Consider the following 21,610-nt stretch of genomic DNA (forward strand, 5'->3'; position numbering starts at 1 on the left):
CTTCCTTCCTTCCTTCCTTCCTTCCTTCCTTCCTTCCTTCCTTCCTTCCTTCCTTCCTTCCTTCCTTCCTTCCTTCCTTCCTTCTCACACTCTGGATATCACCCTCACTCTCTCGCACCCTTCACATATCCAGTTGACCTACTGATGCTTAGTAACATCTCTCAAGTACATCCTCTTCTCTCCTATGATATTGCTATGACCCTGATATAGATCTTATCTTCTCATACTTGGACTACTACAATAGCCTCTGGTTGGTCTGCCTCTTCTAATTCTCTCCCCACTCTAGTTCAGCCTCCAGAAAGTCACCAAAATGGTTTTCCCAAGGTTCAGGTCTATCCATGTTACTCTTTCCTTGTCCCACTCACAAAACTCTTATCTCCTTGCCTCCATCATCTCCAGGATCAATACAAAATCTTCTGCTGGGCGTTCAAAGTCAATAAATGAGTCCCTCCTCCCATCCACGTTTCTATTCTTCCTGTTCCTTATACTGTACTTTCCCCCACATGATTTTTGCTCCAGTGACACTGTCCTCCTTGTTTTTCCTCTAAGAAGACACTATTTCTCAAATCTGGGCATTTTCACTAGTTATCTCTTACACATGCTATTCCTCCTAACCTCTGCCCCCTAACTTCCCTAACTTACTTCATTGACAGTTAAATCACAACTTCAGAACCTTTTCCCAATCCCACTTAATTCTAGTGCCTTCTCTCTGTCAAATACTTTCTATTTATCGTGTGTGTGTGTGTGTGTGTGTGTGTGTGTGTAAGACAGATGGATAGAAAGATAGATATCTTGTATTATATAGTTGTTTGCATATTATATCTCCTATTAGATTATAAGCTTGTGAGTTCCTCAAAGACAGGGACTATCTTTTTCTTTGTATCCCCAGTGTTTAGCTTAGTGTCTGACACATAGTAGGCTTTTCATAAATGACTCATTAGAGGTACTTGTTCTGGCTGAAAGCTCAACATTAGGCAATCAGTATTGGGGAAACTTCTACGTTTTGAGCAATAACTCTTTATTTTGACTTTTTGTTTAGGATACCTGGCAAAACTGGGGAGTAACTTACTTCTCTGTGATGAAATTGAAGTCATGCTTAAGGGTAAGATATGATTTTTAAATGAATTTGGTACAATTTTTACGTATTTAAACTCACTCATTTCCTCTGTTTCTTTTTTAAATTTTTTTTCAATCAGAAAAAAACAAAATCTGTTTCTAATACACCAACCCTCACCCCAAATTAACAAGGAAAAAAATAAAATATATTAAAAACGTGTATAGTCAAGCAAAATAAATTTCCACATTGGTCATCTCCAATATCTATATGTGTGTATACATGCATGCATGTATGTATGTATGTTCTATATGAGTGCATGTGTGCATACATATATACATACACATATACATATATAATTCTATACTGAATGAACACTCTCTACCAGCAAGTAGGTAGCTTATTTCAGCATCAGTCCTCTGGAATCATGATTAGTCATTATACTCTTCAAAATTCCTAATTCTTTCAAAGTTGTTTGTCTTTATTTTTTGTTGTCAGTGTATGAATTATTCTCCTGGACCTGTTCATTTCATTCTGCATCAGTTCATATAAAGTCTTCCCAGATTTGTCTGAAATCATTCCCTTCACCATTTATTATAGCATGATAGTAGTCTATCACATTTAAGTACCATATTTTGTATAGCTATTCCCTAATTTGTGGCTCCCCCTCAGATGCATATTCTTTTCCACCTCAAAAAGAACTATAGATATTTTTTGTATGCCCTAGTTAGAGTCTGTTTTGCTTAGAGCTCATCCCTATTGATTATGTGAAATGACTTTCCCAAAACTTCCTTTCCCTCCTCCTTTTAGTGAATTCTTCTTCCTTTCTCTTTCCATTCTTCTCTTCAGGGGACTGTAAGCCTATGTGCTTTGCCTGCTGGCTCATAAATGCATACATTTCTACCATCTCACCCACTGGTAGGGAGGGGAGTGAGTGAGTGATGTCAGTGTTCACAGGCAAGTTTTAAGTCTGAAATTACTACAGTAGTATTAGGATTATCCAAGTAGGAAGGAGCCTGGGACCAAAGGTACCATCACCCTCACTTGCAGTTTTAAGGCAATAGTTATGTGTATTTAGGCATCCTTGATTAATCTTTGAGACAAGCATATGCTAATGGCAGGATCAACTATGTAATGTTATATTTTAAGCTCTCCACTCCTTTACAGTGGTGGTTGTTAAGTCATGTGTGATCTTGACCTTGGCTCTTCTATTTTCGAATTCTTTCTTTGTGGCTGCTCATAGATTTTTTTCCCTTTAACCTGGAAGTCTGGGATTTTAGCTATAATGTTCCTTGAAGTTTTCATTTGGGGATTTCTTTCAAAAAGCAACAGGTGGCTTTTTTCCATTTGGAAAAACTTTTCCTCTGGTTGAGAAATCTGGGCCATTTTCTTTTAAGATTCCTTGAGGTATGGCATCTTGAGTCTTCTATTTTGAACATTTTGTCCAATGTTTTTTTTATCCTCAATCTGTTTTCCAATGTCCTTATTTGAACTGGGATCTTAAAATGCTGCTGCACTCAGCTTCCATGCCTGATAAGAAGGTCTACCTGTTCAAAGTGATCAAACTGCAGGGCACGACTCAGTCTTTGCTCTGAATGAAACCATTCTGGGAGAACTGAAAGACTGCAGGTCTCCAGCTAGAGATGTCCCTGAGATCTCAATTGCTTGATATCCCATTTAGATTTCCACGCTGTTGCCCTTTACTCCTTGTGCTACCTCCTAAAGATTCAAAATTGCTAAGGCAGAAATGGAGAAGCATTGAGCACCTTGAATAAAGTGATCACAAATCTGACCATAATTTAGGGCAATAATAAATTCTGGCCATGAGATCAATTCTATTCTTAAAGTATGGCATCTGACAGAGCCAAACGATTGACTAAAATTGAAATTAAGCGGATGAATAAATCCAATCCATTTGTAGAAGCAATGATACCAATGGAATCTCAAACAATACAAAAGTTAGAGAAGTAATAGAAATCTATGACTAGAGTTTGATTTGAGAGACGTGATACTTATGACTTTTCTCTAATCCTGCTCATCCAAAATAGGGTCAGAGTGGTATTCAATTACTTCTATTTACTGATGTATAGTTTTACTTTTGCAACATTTTGGGACTACTACTCTCTCCTCTTTCCTCCTACTCTTCTGACCTCTCCTTCTCTGTCTCTGTTGCCAAATCCTCTTCCAGATCTTGCCCTCTAGCATTAAATATCCCCAAGGGTTCTGTCCTGCATCCTCTTCTCTTCTCCTTCTATACTTTTTTTTCTTGGTAATCTCATCAACTCCTATGGATTTAATTATCAACTCTATGCTGATTATTCTCAAATCTGTCTGCTAACCTCCTGTCTCCATCTCCAATTGCCTTTCAGATATCTCAAACTGAATGTTTGGTAGTCATATTAAAATCAATATATCCAAAGCAGAACTTATTATCTTTCCCCCTAAACCCTTCCTCCCTCCTACCTTCTCTACTACTGTAGAAAACAACACAACTCGTAGGCTTACAACCTAGATGTCACCCTGGATTCCTCCCTATCTCCCCACCCAACCATATCCATGCTGTTGCAAAGGTCTGTGTGCTTCACCTTTGCAACATCTCTCAAATATACCCCCTTCTCTCCTCCGACACTGCCACCACTCTACAGGTCCTCATCACCTCACACCTGGACTATTTTGATAGCCTGCTGGTGGATCTGCCAGCTTCAAGTCTCTCTCTACTTTAACCCATTCTCCAGTCACCAAAGTGATTTTCCTAAAGCCCAAGTCTGATCAAATCACACCTCTACCCTGCCCACCCCCATTCAACAAATTTCAGTGACTCCCTGTTGCCTCCAGGAACAAATACAAAATGCTCTGTTTGGCATTTGTAGCCCTTCATAACCCAGCCTATCTTTCCAGTTTTCTTACACTTTGTTCCTCAACATATACATTTCAATTCAGTGACACTGGCCACCTGGCTGTTCCATGAGCAAGATATTCCATCTCTTGACTCTGAGCCTAACTGTCCCCCAAGCCTGGAATGCTCTCCCTCCATCATTAAGTCGCAAGTAAAATCCTACCTTATATAGAAAATCTTAACTAATGCTTTTTAATTCTTGTGATTTTCCTCTTTTAATAATTTCTATTGTTAATTCTTATTGGCATAAATCTATTAATATTAATTAATCTATAATATAGCTTGCTTTGTATATTTTTCTGTATATTGTCTCCTCCATTAGATTATAAGTTCTTTGAGGGCAGGGACTATCTTTTGGCCCTTTTTATATTCCTAGTGCTTAGTACTGTTTCTGGCACACAGTAGGCATTAATAAATGTTTATTGATTTGATTTCTAAAACTAATATGCAATGTCCTCCTTTTGCTGAAATCACTTGTTTTACACAATTTAGAATTGAGTTCGCAAAATGTTGACATCTGTTTTAAAATTCTTCCTCATAAAGCTTAACATTCATCATACTGAATATTAAGCATGCCTTAGCAAATATTTGCCAAAACTTGTCTTGATTATTGCATTTAGGTTTTCCAGTGGTTTTAAATTAGGGTATTTTCCCAGGTCACTGATGCATGTTTATCTGCATATCTTGGATAGATTTCTTCACCTTTTATGATAAGGTTCTACTGCAGTATTCCACCTAGTTTCTGTTACTCTGTCATGTCTGCTTCTCTGTATATCAATATAACAGAATTCATCATTCCCTCAATGAGAACAAGACTTCCAGGCTCAGTGGAAGCTAAAAATCCTAAAACATTTTCGGTGGATATTTTATAGGCTGGTGAAAACACCCAGATCTTACAGGTTTATCTATAACTATTCACTTTTTTAGTAACAGTCAATGGAATAAATGAATTCCCCCTTAAAAATTTTCTTTTTACTAATCTTCAGTACTCTAATCTTGCTCAGTATGAGCAATAACCTTGAAACACTATTCTTCCAACTTCAAGAAGCCTGTGCCACATTGTAGAGGAATCACCAGTTTCTAGTTTCCCTTTGAAGCTTGGTTCCATCAAAGGTCTTTGCTTGTTTTTTGATGATTAATTAGGCTATTTAGCAACAATAGTTTTTGGTTTTTTCTTTTTTTATTTCTCAGCATTGGGTTTTTATTTTTTGTTTGTACTTTTTTCTTTGTACTTCAAGGCAACTGATCCAGTTTCATTGTGGGCTTGAATGATCCCTGAAATGCTTTACTGCCCCAGTCCTAATATGGTTTTATTATGTCTACTTGTCATTCAACTGTGCTTAATAAGAACTACACCTTTTTCTTTTACTTTGCAAAAATATCCATTCTTAAATAGTTATCTACCTCAAAATGTTACTACGAATATCAAGTAAGATGATATATGTAAAGCACTTTACAAAACTTAAAAGTGCTATATAAATGCTAGTAACTGCTATTATTAATATTAATAAAAGTGACATTAAAAACACAACAAAGGAGAACAATGAAACACATGTGTATGGCATGAAATCCAGTACTTGACTGAAAAAGAACTCAATAAAAGGGAAGAAACCTGATCAATCAGACTATTTCTGGTCAAGTTCAGACTTCTGAGTTAACCTAGTATCAATTGCAGCACACACCATATGACTATTGCCATCATAAAATGAAACAGTTTTAAAAAACCTTATTGCCTGTCCAGAATAACTTGCATAACACTATAAATTCCTTTTAATGGAATAAGGGAGATAGATAGAAAGAGGGAATAACTCAATCTACTGAAGTCTGTTTATGTTTTTCACAAGGGGAGGATAGAAAGATGAAAAAAAGCAGAGATAATGGGGAATACTAGCTCTCTTCCTGGATCATCAATCCCAGTTTCTGATAAAGAAACTCTGTCTGAAGAATTGTGGGTTAGGTCCCTAATCTTATTTGACTTCTGAGTAATACCTTAATTAATCAGAACCTTTTAAAATTGGCTTTCTTTCCAAATTTCCAAAGCTCACAATTCATAAACACATATTAATTTAAGTTCTTCCTGAGCAGCCAGCTCAGCACCAGGTGCTGTAGGGCAAATGGAGAAGTGTAAATCAGAGCTCTTACCTATTACCCAGGTGTCAGTGTTCTGAAGGCAGAGTTAAGATTCCTGTCCTGGGCACAGTGAAGGACTACTTGAAACTAGCCTGTGATTTCAATGATAGAAAAACTCCATCTGAGGCAGAGGATCCCCTACTTTGCAACTTATAGTCTTTAAAAGATGCCTAAAGCAATAGCATCAAATTCTAATAGAAGAGGTGGGGTCCACCATAAGGATTCCTGCAGGCCACTTACTGACTAAGTTTGAAAATATAACATTACTTATGTTTTTTTTTTATTAAACATCTCCCAATTACATTTTAATCTGGTTCTGTCCTCATTGGGGAGTATTATAGGTCACTTATACCTGATGTTTGACACCTATGACCCAGAACATTAAGAGGTTGAATTTTCACCCCTGGGTCACATAGCCAGTATGTGTCAGAGGTAGGACATGGCTTGAAGGCCAACTCTTTACCTATTTCATCAAGGTGCCTCTGAATCAATTTGCTAGCAAAGCTAAATGATATGGGTTAGAATGGTGTGATGGTGAAATGCCCTTACATAGTGCTTTAAAAAGGTTTATAAAACTAATCACATGTTATCTCATTTGATCGTCATTAAAAACCTATACAATTATTATCTCCATTTTACAGAAAAAGAAACTGAGAAAGGAAAGGTTAAGTGAGTTGTCCAAAGTCACCAGTTTATGTCAGTCAGTGCTAGGTATGGTGCTGGGTACTATCTGAGGAAAGATTCAAAACTCATATTTTTCTGATACTGAGTCAAGCACTCTTACTGAATCACTTTGCTGCCTATAAGTATTATTTCTTTCCCCAGTAAAGGCAGACTCTTTTGCAAAAAATACGGAAGAGTGCTTTATTTTTAAAATTCAAACTCCTAGCTCTCTTGAATAGGTGAATTATATAACACAATCACAACTTTGACCAATACAGAAATCTAACTTTTAAGATTCAAATTCCACTTTCTGCTACCCCATCTTACTACCTTGTTTTCTCTTTCTTCATTCTGGAATGGTGGAGGATTAGAGGCAGCTACACTAACCTCTATTGGGTAACTTGTTATGATACTTGTAGAAAGTCTCAGGAGTCATAGCAAGTCAACAAGCATTTATTAAGTGATTACAATATGCCAAGCACTCTGCTAAGAGCTGAAGATACAAAGAAAGACATAAACAGCTCCTTCCCTCAAGGAGTTCCCATTCTAATGGGGGAGGCAACATGAAAAGACTATGTACATGGAGGATAAGATGGAGAAACTTTTAAAGGCATGGAGCAAATAGGGAAGGCCTCTTGCGAAAGGTAGGGATTGAAGTAAACAAAGGAGAGGATTCCATTTATTGGGGACAGCCAGTAAAAAGTCATGAAGTTGAGAGAAGTAGCCTCATGGGGGAAGAGCAACAAAAAGTCCAGTAGTTCTGGGTCACAGAGTAAGTAGCAGGAAGAAAGTATAAAAATAATAGAAAAGTAGGAATGCATAAGGATGAGACATCTTTAAAAGCCAAATGGGATTTATTAGCTCTTAGAATAAACATTATAGGTAGAAGAAATACTAGAGGTAAAAGGGGGAACTATCATAGTTTATTAAGTGGAGTGGTATGGTCAGACTGGTACTTTAGGAAGATCATTTTAGTAGCTGAGGAAAAGATAGATTGAATTGGGGAGATACTTGAGGCAGGGAAACTAACCAAAAGGCTACTGCAATAATCCAGGTGTTAGGGGATAAGGGCTTTCATAGTGGTGGCTATATCCAAGAGAAGAAGGCATATACAAGAAATGTTTCAAATGTAAAAATTATAGAACTTTGAAACAGATTGAGCATGGCAAAAAAGAGAAGAGTCAAGGGTGATGCCTAGGTTGCAAGTCTGGATACCCTGGAAGGTGGTCGAATGCTCCATAGTATCAGGGAAGTTGAAAAGAGAAGTTTTAGAAGGAAAGATGATAAGTTGAGTTTTTAACATATTGAATATAAGATATCTAAAGGACATGCAGTTCAAGATGTCCATTAGGCACCTGGAGATGCTTATCTGAAGGTCAGGAGAGGGGTCAATCTAAATAAATAACTTCTAGAGGCATTTAGGTAGTATACTAGATAAGAGCACTGGGCCTAGAGTCAGGAAAACCTGAGTTCAAATCCAGCCTCAGACACACCACCTATCTGATCCTTGGCAATTCATTTAAGTTCTGTTTGCTTCAGTTTCCTCATCTATAAAATAAGGATCATAATAATAGCACCTATCTCCCAGGGTTGTTGTGAGGATCAAATGCAATAATATTTGTAAAGCACTTAGCATAGTGGCTGACACACAATAAGCATAGTATAAATTAATTAATAATAATACATCTGAGAATAATATGCATAGATATGATAATCCAGAGAGAAGAGAAGAAGGTCTAGGATAGATCCTGGGGGATACTCATGGTTGGTACAAGATGGATCCACAGCCAACCAAGACCAAGAAGGAGTAGCCAGAAAGGCAGGAGCAGAACCAAGGGAGATCAGGGTTATGAAAACCTAGAGAGAAGAAAATATCAGGGAGTAAAGAGTGATCAATAATGTCAAAGCTTGTACACAGGTCAAGAAGAATTAGGAGTAAAAAAGGAACATCAGATTTGACAATTAGATTAAATGGAACATAGAAGAAAGATGTAGGAGCTATGTCAATCAAACTACCAAATGATTGCTTCACAAAACCAAGAAAAAATATATCAAAATTCATCTGGAAGAGTAAAACATTAAGAATATCAAGGAAATGGGGCAGCCAGGTAGCGCAGTGAGTAAGAGCACCGGCCCCAGAGTCAGAATGACCTGGGATCGAATCAGTGCTCAGATACTTAGCACCACACCCAGAAATAACTGGCCGTGTAACCTTGAGCAAGTTACTTAACCCCAATTGCTTTAAGAAAAAAAAAAAGAATATCAAGGAAATTAATGAAAATTTTTGAGGGAAGGGAGCATAATAATACTAGATCTCAAACTAGACTACAAAGCCATAATCATCAATACCATTTACACTGGGTAAGAAATATATGGGTTGATCAGTGGAACAGACTAGATTCACAATATAAAGAAGCAAATGTGTATAGTAGCCTTGTGTTTAATAAACCCTAAGATCCCAGCTATGGTGGGTGGAAGGGGTGGATTTCATTAATTGACAAAAACTGTTGGGAAAACTGGAAAACATCTTATATTTTCTACCAAGCTAAGCTCTAAATGGGTACATGATTTAAATATAAAGGGGGCATAGTAAATAAGTTAGAGAAACATCAAAGACATCAGCTCTATAGACAGGGGAAGCATTAATTGCCAAAGAAAAGACAGAGAGGTTCACAGGAAGTAAAATGGATAATTCTGGTGATATACACTTAAAAAGTTTGTGTACAAGTGAAACCAATTCAGCTAAAGTTATAAGAGAAAGAAGAAAACGGGAAAAATCTTTGCAGCAAGTTTCTTTGATAAAGGTGTCATTTTTAATATGTGTGTATATACATATATAATATAATTAAATCTATATTTGCATGTTTGTGTGTTCATAAATGAAATATATATGAAACTGATTCAAATTTCTAAGAATAAGATCCATTCTGCAGTCATGGTCAAAGGATATTAATTGGAAGTTTACAAAGTAAGAAATCCAAGTTATCAATGCTATATGATAAAAGTTTAAAGTCACCAAAAGAGAAAATTCACATTAAAGCAACACTAAGTTGCCGCCTTATTCTCATCAGACTGGCATAGTAGCAAAACAAACAAGAGAAAAAGGAAATGACAAATTCTAGAGGGACTGTGGGGGAACAAAAAGGCACATTAATGCATTGTTTATAGAGCTGTGGACCAGTCCAGCCATTCTGGAAAGCATGTGGAACTCTGCCCAAGAAGCTCTTAAACTGTGCATGTCATTTGACCCAGGAATACTGCTACTAGGTCTATACTCCAAAGGGACCAAAGAAAGAAGAAAATCACCCATATGTGCAAAAATATTTATAACATCTCTTAGTAGATAAGAATTAGAAATTGAGGAATAGCTGAACAAGTTATGGCTTATGAATGTAATAGAATACTACCATGTTGTTAAAATAATGAAAGTGATCATTTCAGAGAAGTCTGAGGAGCCTTGCAGGAATTAATGCCAAACTAAATGATCAGAAGCAAGAGAAAATGTATATAATAACAATGATACTGTAAAGACAAACAGCTTTGAAAGACTTAGGCACTCTGGTCAACACAATGACCAATCACAATCCCAGATGACTTATGATGAAACATGTCATCCTCTTGTAGATAGGTGATAGACTCAGAGTGAAAAGTGAGTGTTTACACTTATGTTTATATATACACACACAGCCAGTTCGATCATTTATTTTGCTTGACTTTTTCTTGCTTTCTTTATGTGGGAGTAGGGGAAGTGAGGAGAGAGAGAATGTATAAGGAAAGTAAAATAAAACTGGCATTTTAAAAACTTTTAGATAAGTTTTCAAATGAGATCATTGGTAACTTTGGAAAGAGTAGTTTCAATTGAATGATTCAAGATAGTGAAAAGAAAAGGCATAGAAGCTCTTGCAGATGGCTTTCTCAAGGAGATTAATTACAAAAGGGAGGGGAGATAAAGGATAATAGCTACCAGATACTCAGATTGAGTGAGAAGTAGTGTTATTTGGACTATGGAGACATAAGTATGTTTGTAGACAGTAGCAAGCATCCAGTAGACAGAAAGAAAGAAATTGAAGATTAGTAAGAGAACAGAGGGGGCTAGAGGAGAGAATAGACTGGAGAAGACAGACTAGAATAGGATCAAGGGTATATGTTGCCTTTATATGGAGAAGGACTCCTTCATGTGAGACAAGGTGAAGGAGGAAATAGTGGGAATAGGCAACTATGGAATGAGAACAGATAAAAGAAGGGCAAGCTTTCTGAAAATAGCTCATTTTTTTTTCCAATGATATATGAGGCAAAGTTCTTATCTAAGCAGATAGAGGGATGGGAGAACAATGAGATTCTTAACTAGGGATAAAAAAAAAAAACGTTTGGAAAAGCCACTGAGGTGAGTGACTAAGAGGTTAAACAGGTTGCTTTTAGGGCCCAGTTGAGACTATGTACCAAATTTATAGTGGACCCAGGTCAGCGCAATTTCTTAATTCTCTCCAGCATTATTTAGCAATGAGTGAATATATGTGAAGGCAGCAGATGGTGAGTAATCCAAGGTTGGGACTTGGCAAGGCATAGTCAATGATAGATAAGGTATGAAAGATTTGAGTGTTGAGGAAAAAGTAAAGTTAAATTGGTTCACCAAGAGGTGAAGATGAGGAAGGAGAAGAATGTAGCAGGGCAGGTGTGATATACTGGGAAAAGAATTCAATGGTGGAAGAAGTACAGGTCACCATAAGGATAAAGAACCAAGTTTGGGGTCGTACGGCAAAGAAGGAATTTTGCAGTATATGCACATGAGAGGAATACATGTAGTTGATGGCAAAATCTCTGTATTTAGCTGAGATAGACCTAAGGAGTAAGTCATAGAAAATTAGTAAATTCCAGAACTAGGACATTTTAGAGAGGTTTGTTTGAGGGAGTGTCACTATGTAAATTGAAGTCTCCTAGTATGAGGGCAGGAGTTGGGATGGAGAAAAAGACCTTGCTTGAGTCAAGCACTGAACTCATTAAGGAAGGAAGGAAAATGTTCTCTGGTCAGTAGATAACAATTACCAGAATCTTTTTTTTTTTTTTTTGCTTTTTTTGGAGGGGGAAAGGCATGGCAATTTGGGTTAAGTGACTTGTCCAACGTCACACAGCTAGTAAGTGTTGAGTGTCTGAGGCTGGATTTGAACTCAGGTCAGGGCCATTGCTCTATTTACTGACCCACCTGGTCACCCCTAGTTACCAGAATCTTGACTGGGTATAAATGTAAATCAAATGATTCTCAATAGAGGACAGCTTCCTGAGTGGTAAAAGGAGATTTTGAAAGTGACAATGGAAATTGAGGAATATTCAACCCTACTAATAGAACCAATGAATATAAGTGAAAGTGCAAGCTATATTAGAAATGGCAGCCAGGGATTCCTTGTCATTAGGAGGGAGTCAGGTTTCAGTGAGTGCCAAAAGATGGAAAGAGAAAAGAAAAGGTTTAAGATTGAAGGAAGCTGGAGTGGAACTGTGAAGTGGTAGGGTTAGAGGGATGGGAGTAAGAGAGTAGGCAATTGCAGAGGGGAAACAAGGTTTGTAGGGGGACACAGAGGTAGTCAGTATCTCTGTGACGGGGAGAGTATTACAGGGTCGGAGTACAGAAACTATGGAGCAATGAGTTCAAACACCTTAACAATGACTGGAGAGAAGCCCATTGAATAAGGTCCATAATTAGATGATTCAGGGCCCTCCCTGGATATCCAGTTTTGTGGCAGGGATTGATGATGAATTCTGTGAGAACTAAGTAACCCAACTCCTACTAGGTAGGAACAGGCAAAGTCACAACCTTGGAAAATCCAGATGAGAAAGCAGAGACTGGCAATTCAAAGTGGATCTAATTCAAGAACCATTTCTGAAACACTGGAGAAGGTCCCTAGGGTCAAAGGCAGTGATCAAAGCTTGGAGGGTAGCTTTGATAGGGGTTCCCTGGGAAAACTCAGGAGTGAGGAAACCTCAGGAGACAGTGGTTAGGATGAGTCAGTAACGTGTTTCCCCGATAATAAGACACTGTCTTATTAATTTTTTGGACAGAAAAACACCAGAGGGCTTATTTTCAGGGGAGGGCTTATTTTAATGAACATTGACAGCAATTTTAATAAACAGGTAAATGTGAACAAAAAAAGTACCTTTATTCAATAATGAATTCAATAAAGAACAGGATGACGCACTCACTGCTGCAGCTCTGATTGAATGCAGCTCGGAGCGTGGCATGCGTTTCACCTGGGGGGGGGGGGCGGTGCATACAGAGGGTACCGTAATGTAGCGTGTAGCGCAGGGGATCACCTTCACTACAGCAGCAATCTCAATAGGGCTTATTTTCAGGGGAGGGCTTATTTTAGAGGAATCTTACACAGTAAGGGGAGGGCTTATTTTCGGGATAGGTCTTATTATCGGGGAAACACGGTATAACATAAGGGTCAATTATGGGAGGAGTCCAGCTTGATCATAAGAGGGTGAATTAATTTTCTTGTTTCAGCTATGGAAAAAGTGCTCCGTGATCGAGATCCTTCCATCAGGCAGATGGCTGATTTTACCTACATGTTATTTTTGAAAGTAGCCAAAGAAGTGAAAGACTCTAGACTTAAACGATATTTACGAAGGGTATTTACTTCCTACCAATTCAAAAACATGATGCTTCTTTACAATTATAGAGGTAGAGAAGCTGCTGAGTATTATAAGCATATTAATGAAGACACATTGGAATGTATGGAAAACAAGTCTATAGACTATAGTGAGAGTCTATTAGAACTTTCCAATACCAATATTACTTAGGGGCTTCCTGTCCATAAATTAAAGTCAGGTTGAAGGCTTATCTGCCAAAATTGATGTTGGAAGGCCCTGCCACTGCTTCATTTGTCTGTATCCAGGTATACAATTTAGGGAAAATCTACTGTGCATCAGTTTTTAACACAATGGTTAGAAACTCTATTTTACAAGATGTACCAATAAAAAGAAAACAAGGATGGTCATAATTATTTTGGATAAGGTCCTAACTCTAACTTTCATAAATGAACAGATTTCAGTCCTGTAGTATGCATGCCTACCAATGAAATTCCAGATGCATGAAATTAGAGATGTATTAAAGTATCCAATATATCTACTATCATCTCCAAGGTCCCAAATTGCATTATTTTTCATTCCCACCTCAACTGCCACCTTGTCTCCTATCCAAAGCCTACATAGTCTATAAGACCCTAACCCAGGTCTTCATGTCCTTCAGCTCACACTGATACTTCTGATCTCTGAGCTTCTATTGCTCTATAGCTAACAACACACCTACAGTTAACATTTAACCTTCTAACGGTGCTTTTAAGTCTCAAGTTTATAAGCTCTCTTAGGGCAGGTCCCATTCCTTAAGTGTCTTCTATATAAGGCATCCTAAAAGTCTTAGTGCAATTCTAAGCTTCATATGCAAAGTTTGCTGGTCAACCTCCTTTTGATGAGCTTTTCTGGAGTGAAGGAGGCTGATCCTCAGATGAAAAGTGAAGTGCCCAAAATTAATGCACCCAGCCAAGACCAAGTCTTTATGTCAAGCATTTCCTACATGGCACTCACTCTGGAGCAGTTCTTCCAACACCCACTGGCAGTAGCAGGTTGGGTCCCCAGAGTTCAGGTGGCTAATTGTCCCCTTAGAGTTCTTTGAGTAGACCTGAGGGTTAGGGTTTTGTTTTGTTTTTCCCCTGATGCTATAGCTCAAAAGCCCCTAGAAGTGTGCTTCCCTCCATGATTGTCAGTTGATATCAGTCAGATAATTCACATTTTAAAAATAGGCATTCACTATGGTGTTATAAGTGGCACAAAATAATGTGTCTCCCCCAAATCTCCACCCCCCCCAATAAAAATCTGTGATGCTTTTCCACAGATACATCCAGAGTACAGGGGAAAGTGAGCTCAAGATGAGAGCAGACGTGGCCAAGGGATCACACAGACTCTAGTTGCTGGAACTAGAGTTTTTCCTTTTCCTGGGGGTGGGTATTCATGCAGTCTGTCTTATGTTTAACATTTCTGTTGGATTCCTTCAGTAATGTTTAATATGTCTTTACTCACTGCATCCAGTCTGTTCTGAACTCCCAGTGAAGACATTGTTGTCATGGTAATGCTGCAAGGATATGGATTTTGAAAAATCCAAATCATATGGTGATCCAAGATTCATGAGGCCTCTGGTCAAGGAAAGAGGAAGGAGAGAGTTGGTGAAAGAAACCAAGACCAAATTTCTCCTGACACCCAAGAAATTCCTTCTCAGGGGCTTGGCTAGAGACTCCCATCACTAATCTAATTTTTTTTTATCCCAAACCAATTTCCTTGTTTTATATGTGCCTCACAGAATGTGACCAAGTCCTTCAGCCAATGAAGAGAAATGTGATTTTAAACCTAGTTGAAATTCCTAGCTTGAGATGTCCCAGCCTTTTTCACACCTAGCTCACTCCTCTAATTGAATCAATTGAGATCTGTTCTGACCTCTGAGGCAGCTAGGTGACCCATTGAATTGAGTGCTGGGCCTGGAGTCAGGATGACCTGAGTGCAAATAGTCAGGCACTTAGCTTTGTGACCCTGGGCAAGTCTCTTAACCTCTGTTTGCATCAGTTTCTTCAACTATAAAATAGAGAGAATAATAGCATCTATCTCCTAGTGTTGCTATAAGGATCAAATGAGATAATATTGTAAAAAAAGTTCTTAGTATGTGGCACATAGTAGGTGCTATAGAAATACTTATTCAGTTACTTATTTCCTTTTTCCCCCTTCTGATCTGACAGAGACATCAAGGCTAGACTGTTCTGTCAGTTACTATAGGTGAGGTAGGGTGATTTGATTGATCAACTCAATCAGCCCCAACATTTACACCCACTTAGGAAAATCTGCTATAACTTGCATCTTTCTGATGCCCATTGAAGGCTCACCTCCACAGCACAGTGAAGCAGGGAAGGAGGATTTTAGAGAAGGAAAGGACTAGATTATGAAGGGTTTTGCATGTCAAACAGAGGAATATGAACTTGATGCAGCAGGGGAAAGTAAGCTGTCATAGGAAATTCCTTCTACCTCTTCCCTCAAGAGGAGAGGGGAAAGGAATAAAGAATAGGCATGGCTCCAGTTACCCCGCCTTGACACAGAATAGAGGGAATGAGTAATGTGATTTAAGAGAAACTCCCATCCATCTTACCCTACCCAAAATATTGCCATCAAACTGACTGAAAATCTACCAATTAAGCAATTCATTGGAGCCAATAAGGAAGTATCCCAAAGAAGGTTAGTAAGATGGAGTGGAACAGCTTTCAGAAATTTGCATTTTAAAATGGATTGATTGAATCTGATTTCTTGCCTCCTTACATCTTACTGAAATCCTGAACATTAAGGCAACGTGAATCTTGATGGAGGTGAGAGTATAAGAAGTAACTCTGGGCCAGGGGAGCTTGTAGGAAGGTAGGTCTGGGTCTGTACTATAAATGAAATCTCAGGGACCTACAAGACAGCCTAGAAGGCATTGGTCTCCTAGAGAACAGGAGCTATTATTATTATCATTTAGCTGCCAAAATCATTTTCCTTAAGGGCATATTTGACCATGTTACCTCCCTTACTCAATAAACTCCACTGATTCCCGATTGTGTCCAGGATCAAAAATAAAATCCTGTTTGGCTTTTAAAGCCCCTCACAACCCTTCCTACATATCCAGATCAAATGACGTAACATGCATTATGCTTTGAAAAATTGAAGTATTGTATAAATTCTAGCTGCTAGCATTAATAATTATGACTATAACTATTATCTGTTCATACTTTACTCCCTTCCATATATGTACTCTACAATCCAGCAATGTTAGCCTTCTGGATGTTGCTCACACAGGACACTCCATTTCTAGACTCCCACATCTATCTCCAGTGCATGGAATGTTCTCTCTCCTCACTTATGACTACTGGTTACCCTGACTTTTTTGAAACTGATCAAATCCCACTTCCTGCAAGAAACCTTTCCTGGACTACTCCATTCACCACCTCCATTACTAGTATTTTCTATCTGAGGTTATTTTCCATTTACTCTCTATACAGCTTGTTAGGTACAACTTTTTGCATCTGTCAGTCCAATTAAAATGTAAGTTCCTTGAGGGAAGGGAATATGGACCATATTTTTGCCTTTCTCTGTAACACCAGTGCTGAATCCAGGTCTGGACACATAGTAGGTACTTAATTTAAAAAAATACTATTGACTGATAGTATAAAAATTGCTGTCTTGGGAATCTGAGAGCCTGAGCTCACATCCCAGTGCTGCGGCTTCCTATATGAATTTGCAAATAGGCAAGTCACTCAATCTTTCCAGTCTAGCTCCTCACCTGTAATTCTAAAGACAGAATATAATGTGAAATTTCATTTTATGCAGGGAGGGAAGTTTTAAGGAAATCGATTTTAAGCACTAAAAGGTAATTCTTAATTTTGGAGAAAAACCTTCTTTTCAGATGTTTCCCTTTTGGGTGATTTGTGGTTAGCCCAATCCAGAGGGATGGGGAAGATGAGGAAGAAGAAGGAAACAGAACTCCAGCAACAGCCCCACATATTTCTGCCCACACTGGGACTGCAATAAGGGAAGTATTTAAGCAGAGAAATTACCAGAGGTAAATGATAATATCGGCTATAAGGGGCCAGTTAACTGTGCCTTGCAGAGAGCTGTGTGAAAAGATATCAGGAAAGATGAGAATGGCACATAAATGTCATCAGTCTTCTGGGGCTCCTGAGTATTTTCCCCTTTTGGATCTGCATCTACCATACACTAGTAACCTGGGAGACCACAGGAATATCAGGGGTCTGCATCCCTTGAGCTATATACCTGGTTAACTATTGGGAAACATATTGGAGTGTTCCAGATTGCAGACATTGGTCAGACCACCGGGAAGCAGAGAAATGATGGACCATGAGTCAGCTTATAGCTGAGTTATCTAACCACAGGCTAAACTTATCTACCAATAATAAAGGAGCAAAAGTCTGGTGTGTCTTCTGGACAGCTGGGTAGTGCTTTGCATAGAGTTCTGGGTCTTTAGTCAGACTCGTCTTCATGAATTCAAATCCAGCCTCAGGCACTAGCTGTGTGATCCTGGGTCAGTCACTTAACCCTGTTTTCCTCAGTTTCCTTATCTGTAAAATGAGCTAGAGAAAGAAATAGAAAACCACTCCAGTAACTCTGCCAAAAAAACCCCCAAATGTTTCATTCTGCCCAGAATTACACAAAAACTAAGGAGTACATTCCTGACAAGTCTAAGTCAACTCTGAATTAGCATGAGTTCTCTGCATACCTAATACAATTCAATTCAACAAGCATGTATTAAAATGAAGGAAAAACCAGTGGGAGTATTAACTGGAGCAGGATACCAGTGTAATACAGAAGGCATTGACAGCACTTGCATTCCACAGGTAGAAATTGTGCTTAGGATCTATTTGTTGAAAATAATTCATTAAAATGGGAAGCTATCAGGACATATTTCCTTCTTCAAGTAGCCATACCTTATGTGATTTCATAATGCTCTACCCTAGCATGATTTCACCATGCTCTCTCCTAACCTGTCACTGATACCATCTCAACACTCCCTCTACAAATTTCTTCTTTGAAGGTTTTATTTGCTATGAGTGCTCTTTCCCTGAGGCTTTCCCTGGGGCTCATTATGTGCCTCTTGCCCTGGGGGTTAGATTCCCTAGTTAAAGCTCTGAAAGAAGATCCAACACATCTTTGGAATTTGGAAAAATGTTTTAGCATTAAATCATTTTTCAATTCAAAAACATTTACTTTTATATATCCTTTTTATTATGAATATAAATATCAATAAACATGTTAATATACAAAGAATAATTTTAAAATCATTGTTATTGTATAGGAAACCATCAACTTCTGTTATATTTTTCCTACTAAGTACATCTTTAAACTTTTTTGGTAGAACTGAAATTGAACATGCTAGTTCCAATACAGACCTGCTTGTCTGTAACTCCTGCTCTCTGTTTCTTTAAAATAATTCACATAATTCACTGATATCCTTTTCTTTCCATAGTATCACTTTTATTATGCTTCCCATTTATACTCTTCCCCCCCCAAAAAACAAGCCAGCTAACTAGTCCCATAAGCCACATCTATGTCTTCTTTTTCACCTTGAGTTCATCAGTTTTTTCCATTAAGAGGTAGGAAGCATGTTTCATCATCAGATTCCAAAGTGTCAATGGTCACTACATTTATGAGAGTTCTTAACTAAGAATTTGAGGAAACTCTGTATATATACACATAGAAATTGTGTGAGGTATAAAACTGCATTACATGCACTATTAAAACAAAAAGTTTTAGGCAAGTTTATAAAATTGAGATGTAATGAAATCCTCCAACTGGATTATGTGCTATTGACACCCACCATGAAATGAGCACTGGACACCAAAAGGTCAAGCAGACAGAGCAAAAACAAATTTTGTTCACTTCCATATTTTTCCGAAGACCGGCATGACTGTCACTGAGTATGGATTATGCAGAGTCTGACACAAGAGTGAAAGGGAGTTCAGAGACTGTACCAAACCCTTGTTCTTCCTTATTCCTTAATTCAAGTAACATTATTTAAAAACCAAAGATTGAATAAAACATTAAAAAAAACCTAATCATCTAAGGAGGCAATTAAGTTAATTGAAAATTTTATGTTAAAAAATGCATAGGGGCAGCTAGGTGGTCCAGTGAATAGAGAACCAGCCCTGGAGTCAGGAAGACCTGGGTTCGGATCCAGTCTCAGACACTTAACACAAAAAAATAGCCATGTCACCTTGGGCAAGTAACTTAACCCCAATTGCTCTCCAAAAAGAAAAAAAAATGCATCTCCTAGGTAATTTTGGGCTAATAATTTTTTAATTTTTTCCCATAAAAAGGGAGGAATTGCCTTTGGGGATCTGCAAACATGCTTTGTATCATGTATGAAGCTTTTATTAGCAGCATCTACAGTGAGAAGTAAGACTTCAGCTATTGTGGCCAGACCTCCACAGCTAGAATTCTTTAGATGATTAGGGGAGGGAGGAGAATTTATTTGATTTGAATTACTATAATATATGACTCTAATACATCTAGGTATATAATAAATGTTATTGAGTGTCTTGCTGACAATCTCAGATAAATGAGAACAAAGTGGTAAAGAGTTTGGCTAGAGGGGCGGCCAGGTAGCACAGTGAGTAAGAGCACTGGTTCCAGTGTTGAGAAGACCTGGAGATCGAATCCCGGGCTCAGACACTTAGCACCCACCCAGAAACACCTGGCTGTGTAACCTTGAGCGAGTTACTTAACCCCAATTGCTTAGGGGCGGCCAGGTGGCTCAGCGAGTAAGAGCACCGGCTCCAGTGTCAGGATGACCTGGATCAAATCCGGGCTCAGATACTCAGCACCACACCCAGAAATAACTGGCCGTGTAACCTGGAGCAAGTTACTTAACCCCGATTGCTTTAAAAAAAAAAAAAAAGAGTTTGGCTAAATCATTTAGACGTTGTTTATACGGTCTAAATGCATCAGATAATTGCCCATTTCTAAATATACTATAATTTTTAAATCTCCTGTATTTATTATTAGGATTCTTTTTGAAAGACAACTATTTGGAGGAATTGACCTCCGTTTCTTCTTGAATGATAAAATGCTGATAATGATTTTATCTTCGTGTCTTTGGTACTCCTTCTATACTTCAATGCTGGCAATCTTGTAGGGGGTCATACAGCACCATATAAAGAATACTGAATTTTATGAGAGAAGACAGGTTTGAATCCTGTTTTTACTACTGACTCACTTGTGCAAGTTTGGATGAATCAATCTAGACCTCAATTATTTCATCTACAAATAGTGCATTCAGGACTAGGTGACCCCTTAAGATACCTTCTAGTGCTGAATAATCCACAATTCTGTGAATTGCTGGATGTTCTTAAATCCACTTTAGTATAAAAACCATCTCCCTGATTTTATGTTCAAGGCATTGTGCTTAAGCCTGGTGATATAAAAATGAATGATGGGAGACAGCATGGTACCATGGAGGAAGTACTGAACTTGGAGTCATGGGGCCAGAGTCCAGATCCTGACTCCGTTACTGGCCTGTGTGACCTTGTGCAAACTGCTTAGCCTCTCTGGGCCTCAGTTTCCACATCTGTAAAATGGAACATCAGATTACCTCAAAGGCTCTATCCAGATAGAAATATATGATCCTATGCCTTTTCAGGGTCGTTTATGAAAATAACTGAGACAGCTGACAAGATACTTCTAGTTCTACCAGGGTACCTGTTATCTCTACATAATTGGTTCCTAATTCTCTTATGTAACTAGTCAGGTAATTTGAGAACCTGACAATAGCACAACTGGATACCTCCCAACTATCTTCCTTCCCCATAAGTCACTCTCACTTACCTAACCTTAGTCAGAGGTGGGGGGATGGCCTGGATCAAATCCGGGCTCAGATACTCAGCAGACACACATACAGAGGAAATAGATGAGAAAGGAGAGAGAGACAGAGAGAGAGAGAAAGAAGAAGAAGAAGAAGAAGAAGAAGAAGAAGAAGAAGAAGAAGAAGAAGAAGAAGAAGAAGAAGAAGAAGAAGAAGAAGAAGAAGAAGAAGGAGGAGGAGGAGGAAGAGGAGGAGGAGGAGGAGGAGGAGGAGAAGAAAACATGAGAGATGAAGAAAGGAAGAGAGAATAAGAGAGATCAAGAAAGATGAAGAGAGAAGAAAAGAGATATAAAGAGGAAGAGAGGAGAGAGATGGAGAGAGAAATAGATGGAGAGAAAGAGAGGAAGAAAGGAAGGAAGGAAGGAAGGGAGGAAGGAAGGGAAGAAGGAAGGAAGGAAGGAAGGAAGGAAGGAAGGAAGGAAGGAAGGAA

The 21,610-nt window shown here is 38.4% G+C and overlaps 1 protein-coding gene across 1 annotated transcript in view; it reads left to right on the forward strand.

Moving 5' to 3' along the window:
* Nucleotides 1-13,535, forward strand: part of MROH9 (maestro heat like repeat family member 9) — an 81,917-nt gene extending 68,382 nt beyond the window's left edge. Inside the window, exons 21-22 of the mRNA XM_069094517.1 lie at nucleotides 1,040-1,102; nucleotides 13,240-13,535. Coding sequence (XP_068950618.1) covers nucleotides 1,040-1,102; nucleotides 13,240-13,535 — 359 coding nt within the window. The remainder of the gene's footprint in view (nucleotides 1-1,039; nucleotides 1,103-13,239) is intronic.
* The last annotated feature ends 8,075 nt before the right edge of the window (nucleotides 13,536-21,610 follow it).

Source organism: Petaurus breviceps, unplaced genomic scaffold (assembly GCF_028583685.1).
Source record: "Petaurus breviceps papuanus isolate PSGF00001 unplaced genomic scaffold, PetGlider_PUasm1.0 220, whole genome shotgun sequence".
NCBI classification, from domain to species: domain Eukaryota; kingdom Metazoa; phylum Chordata; class Mammalia; order Diprotodontia; family Petauridae; genus Petaurus; species Petaurus breviceps.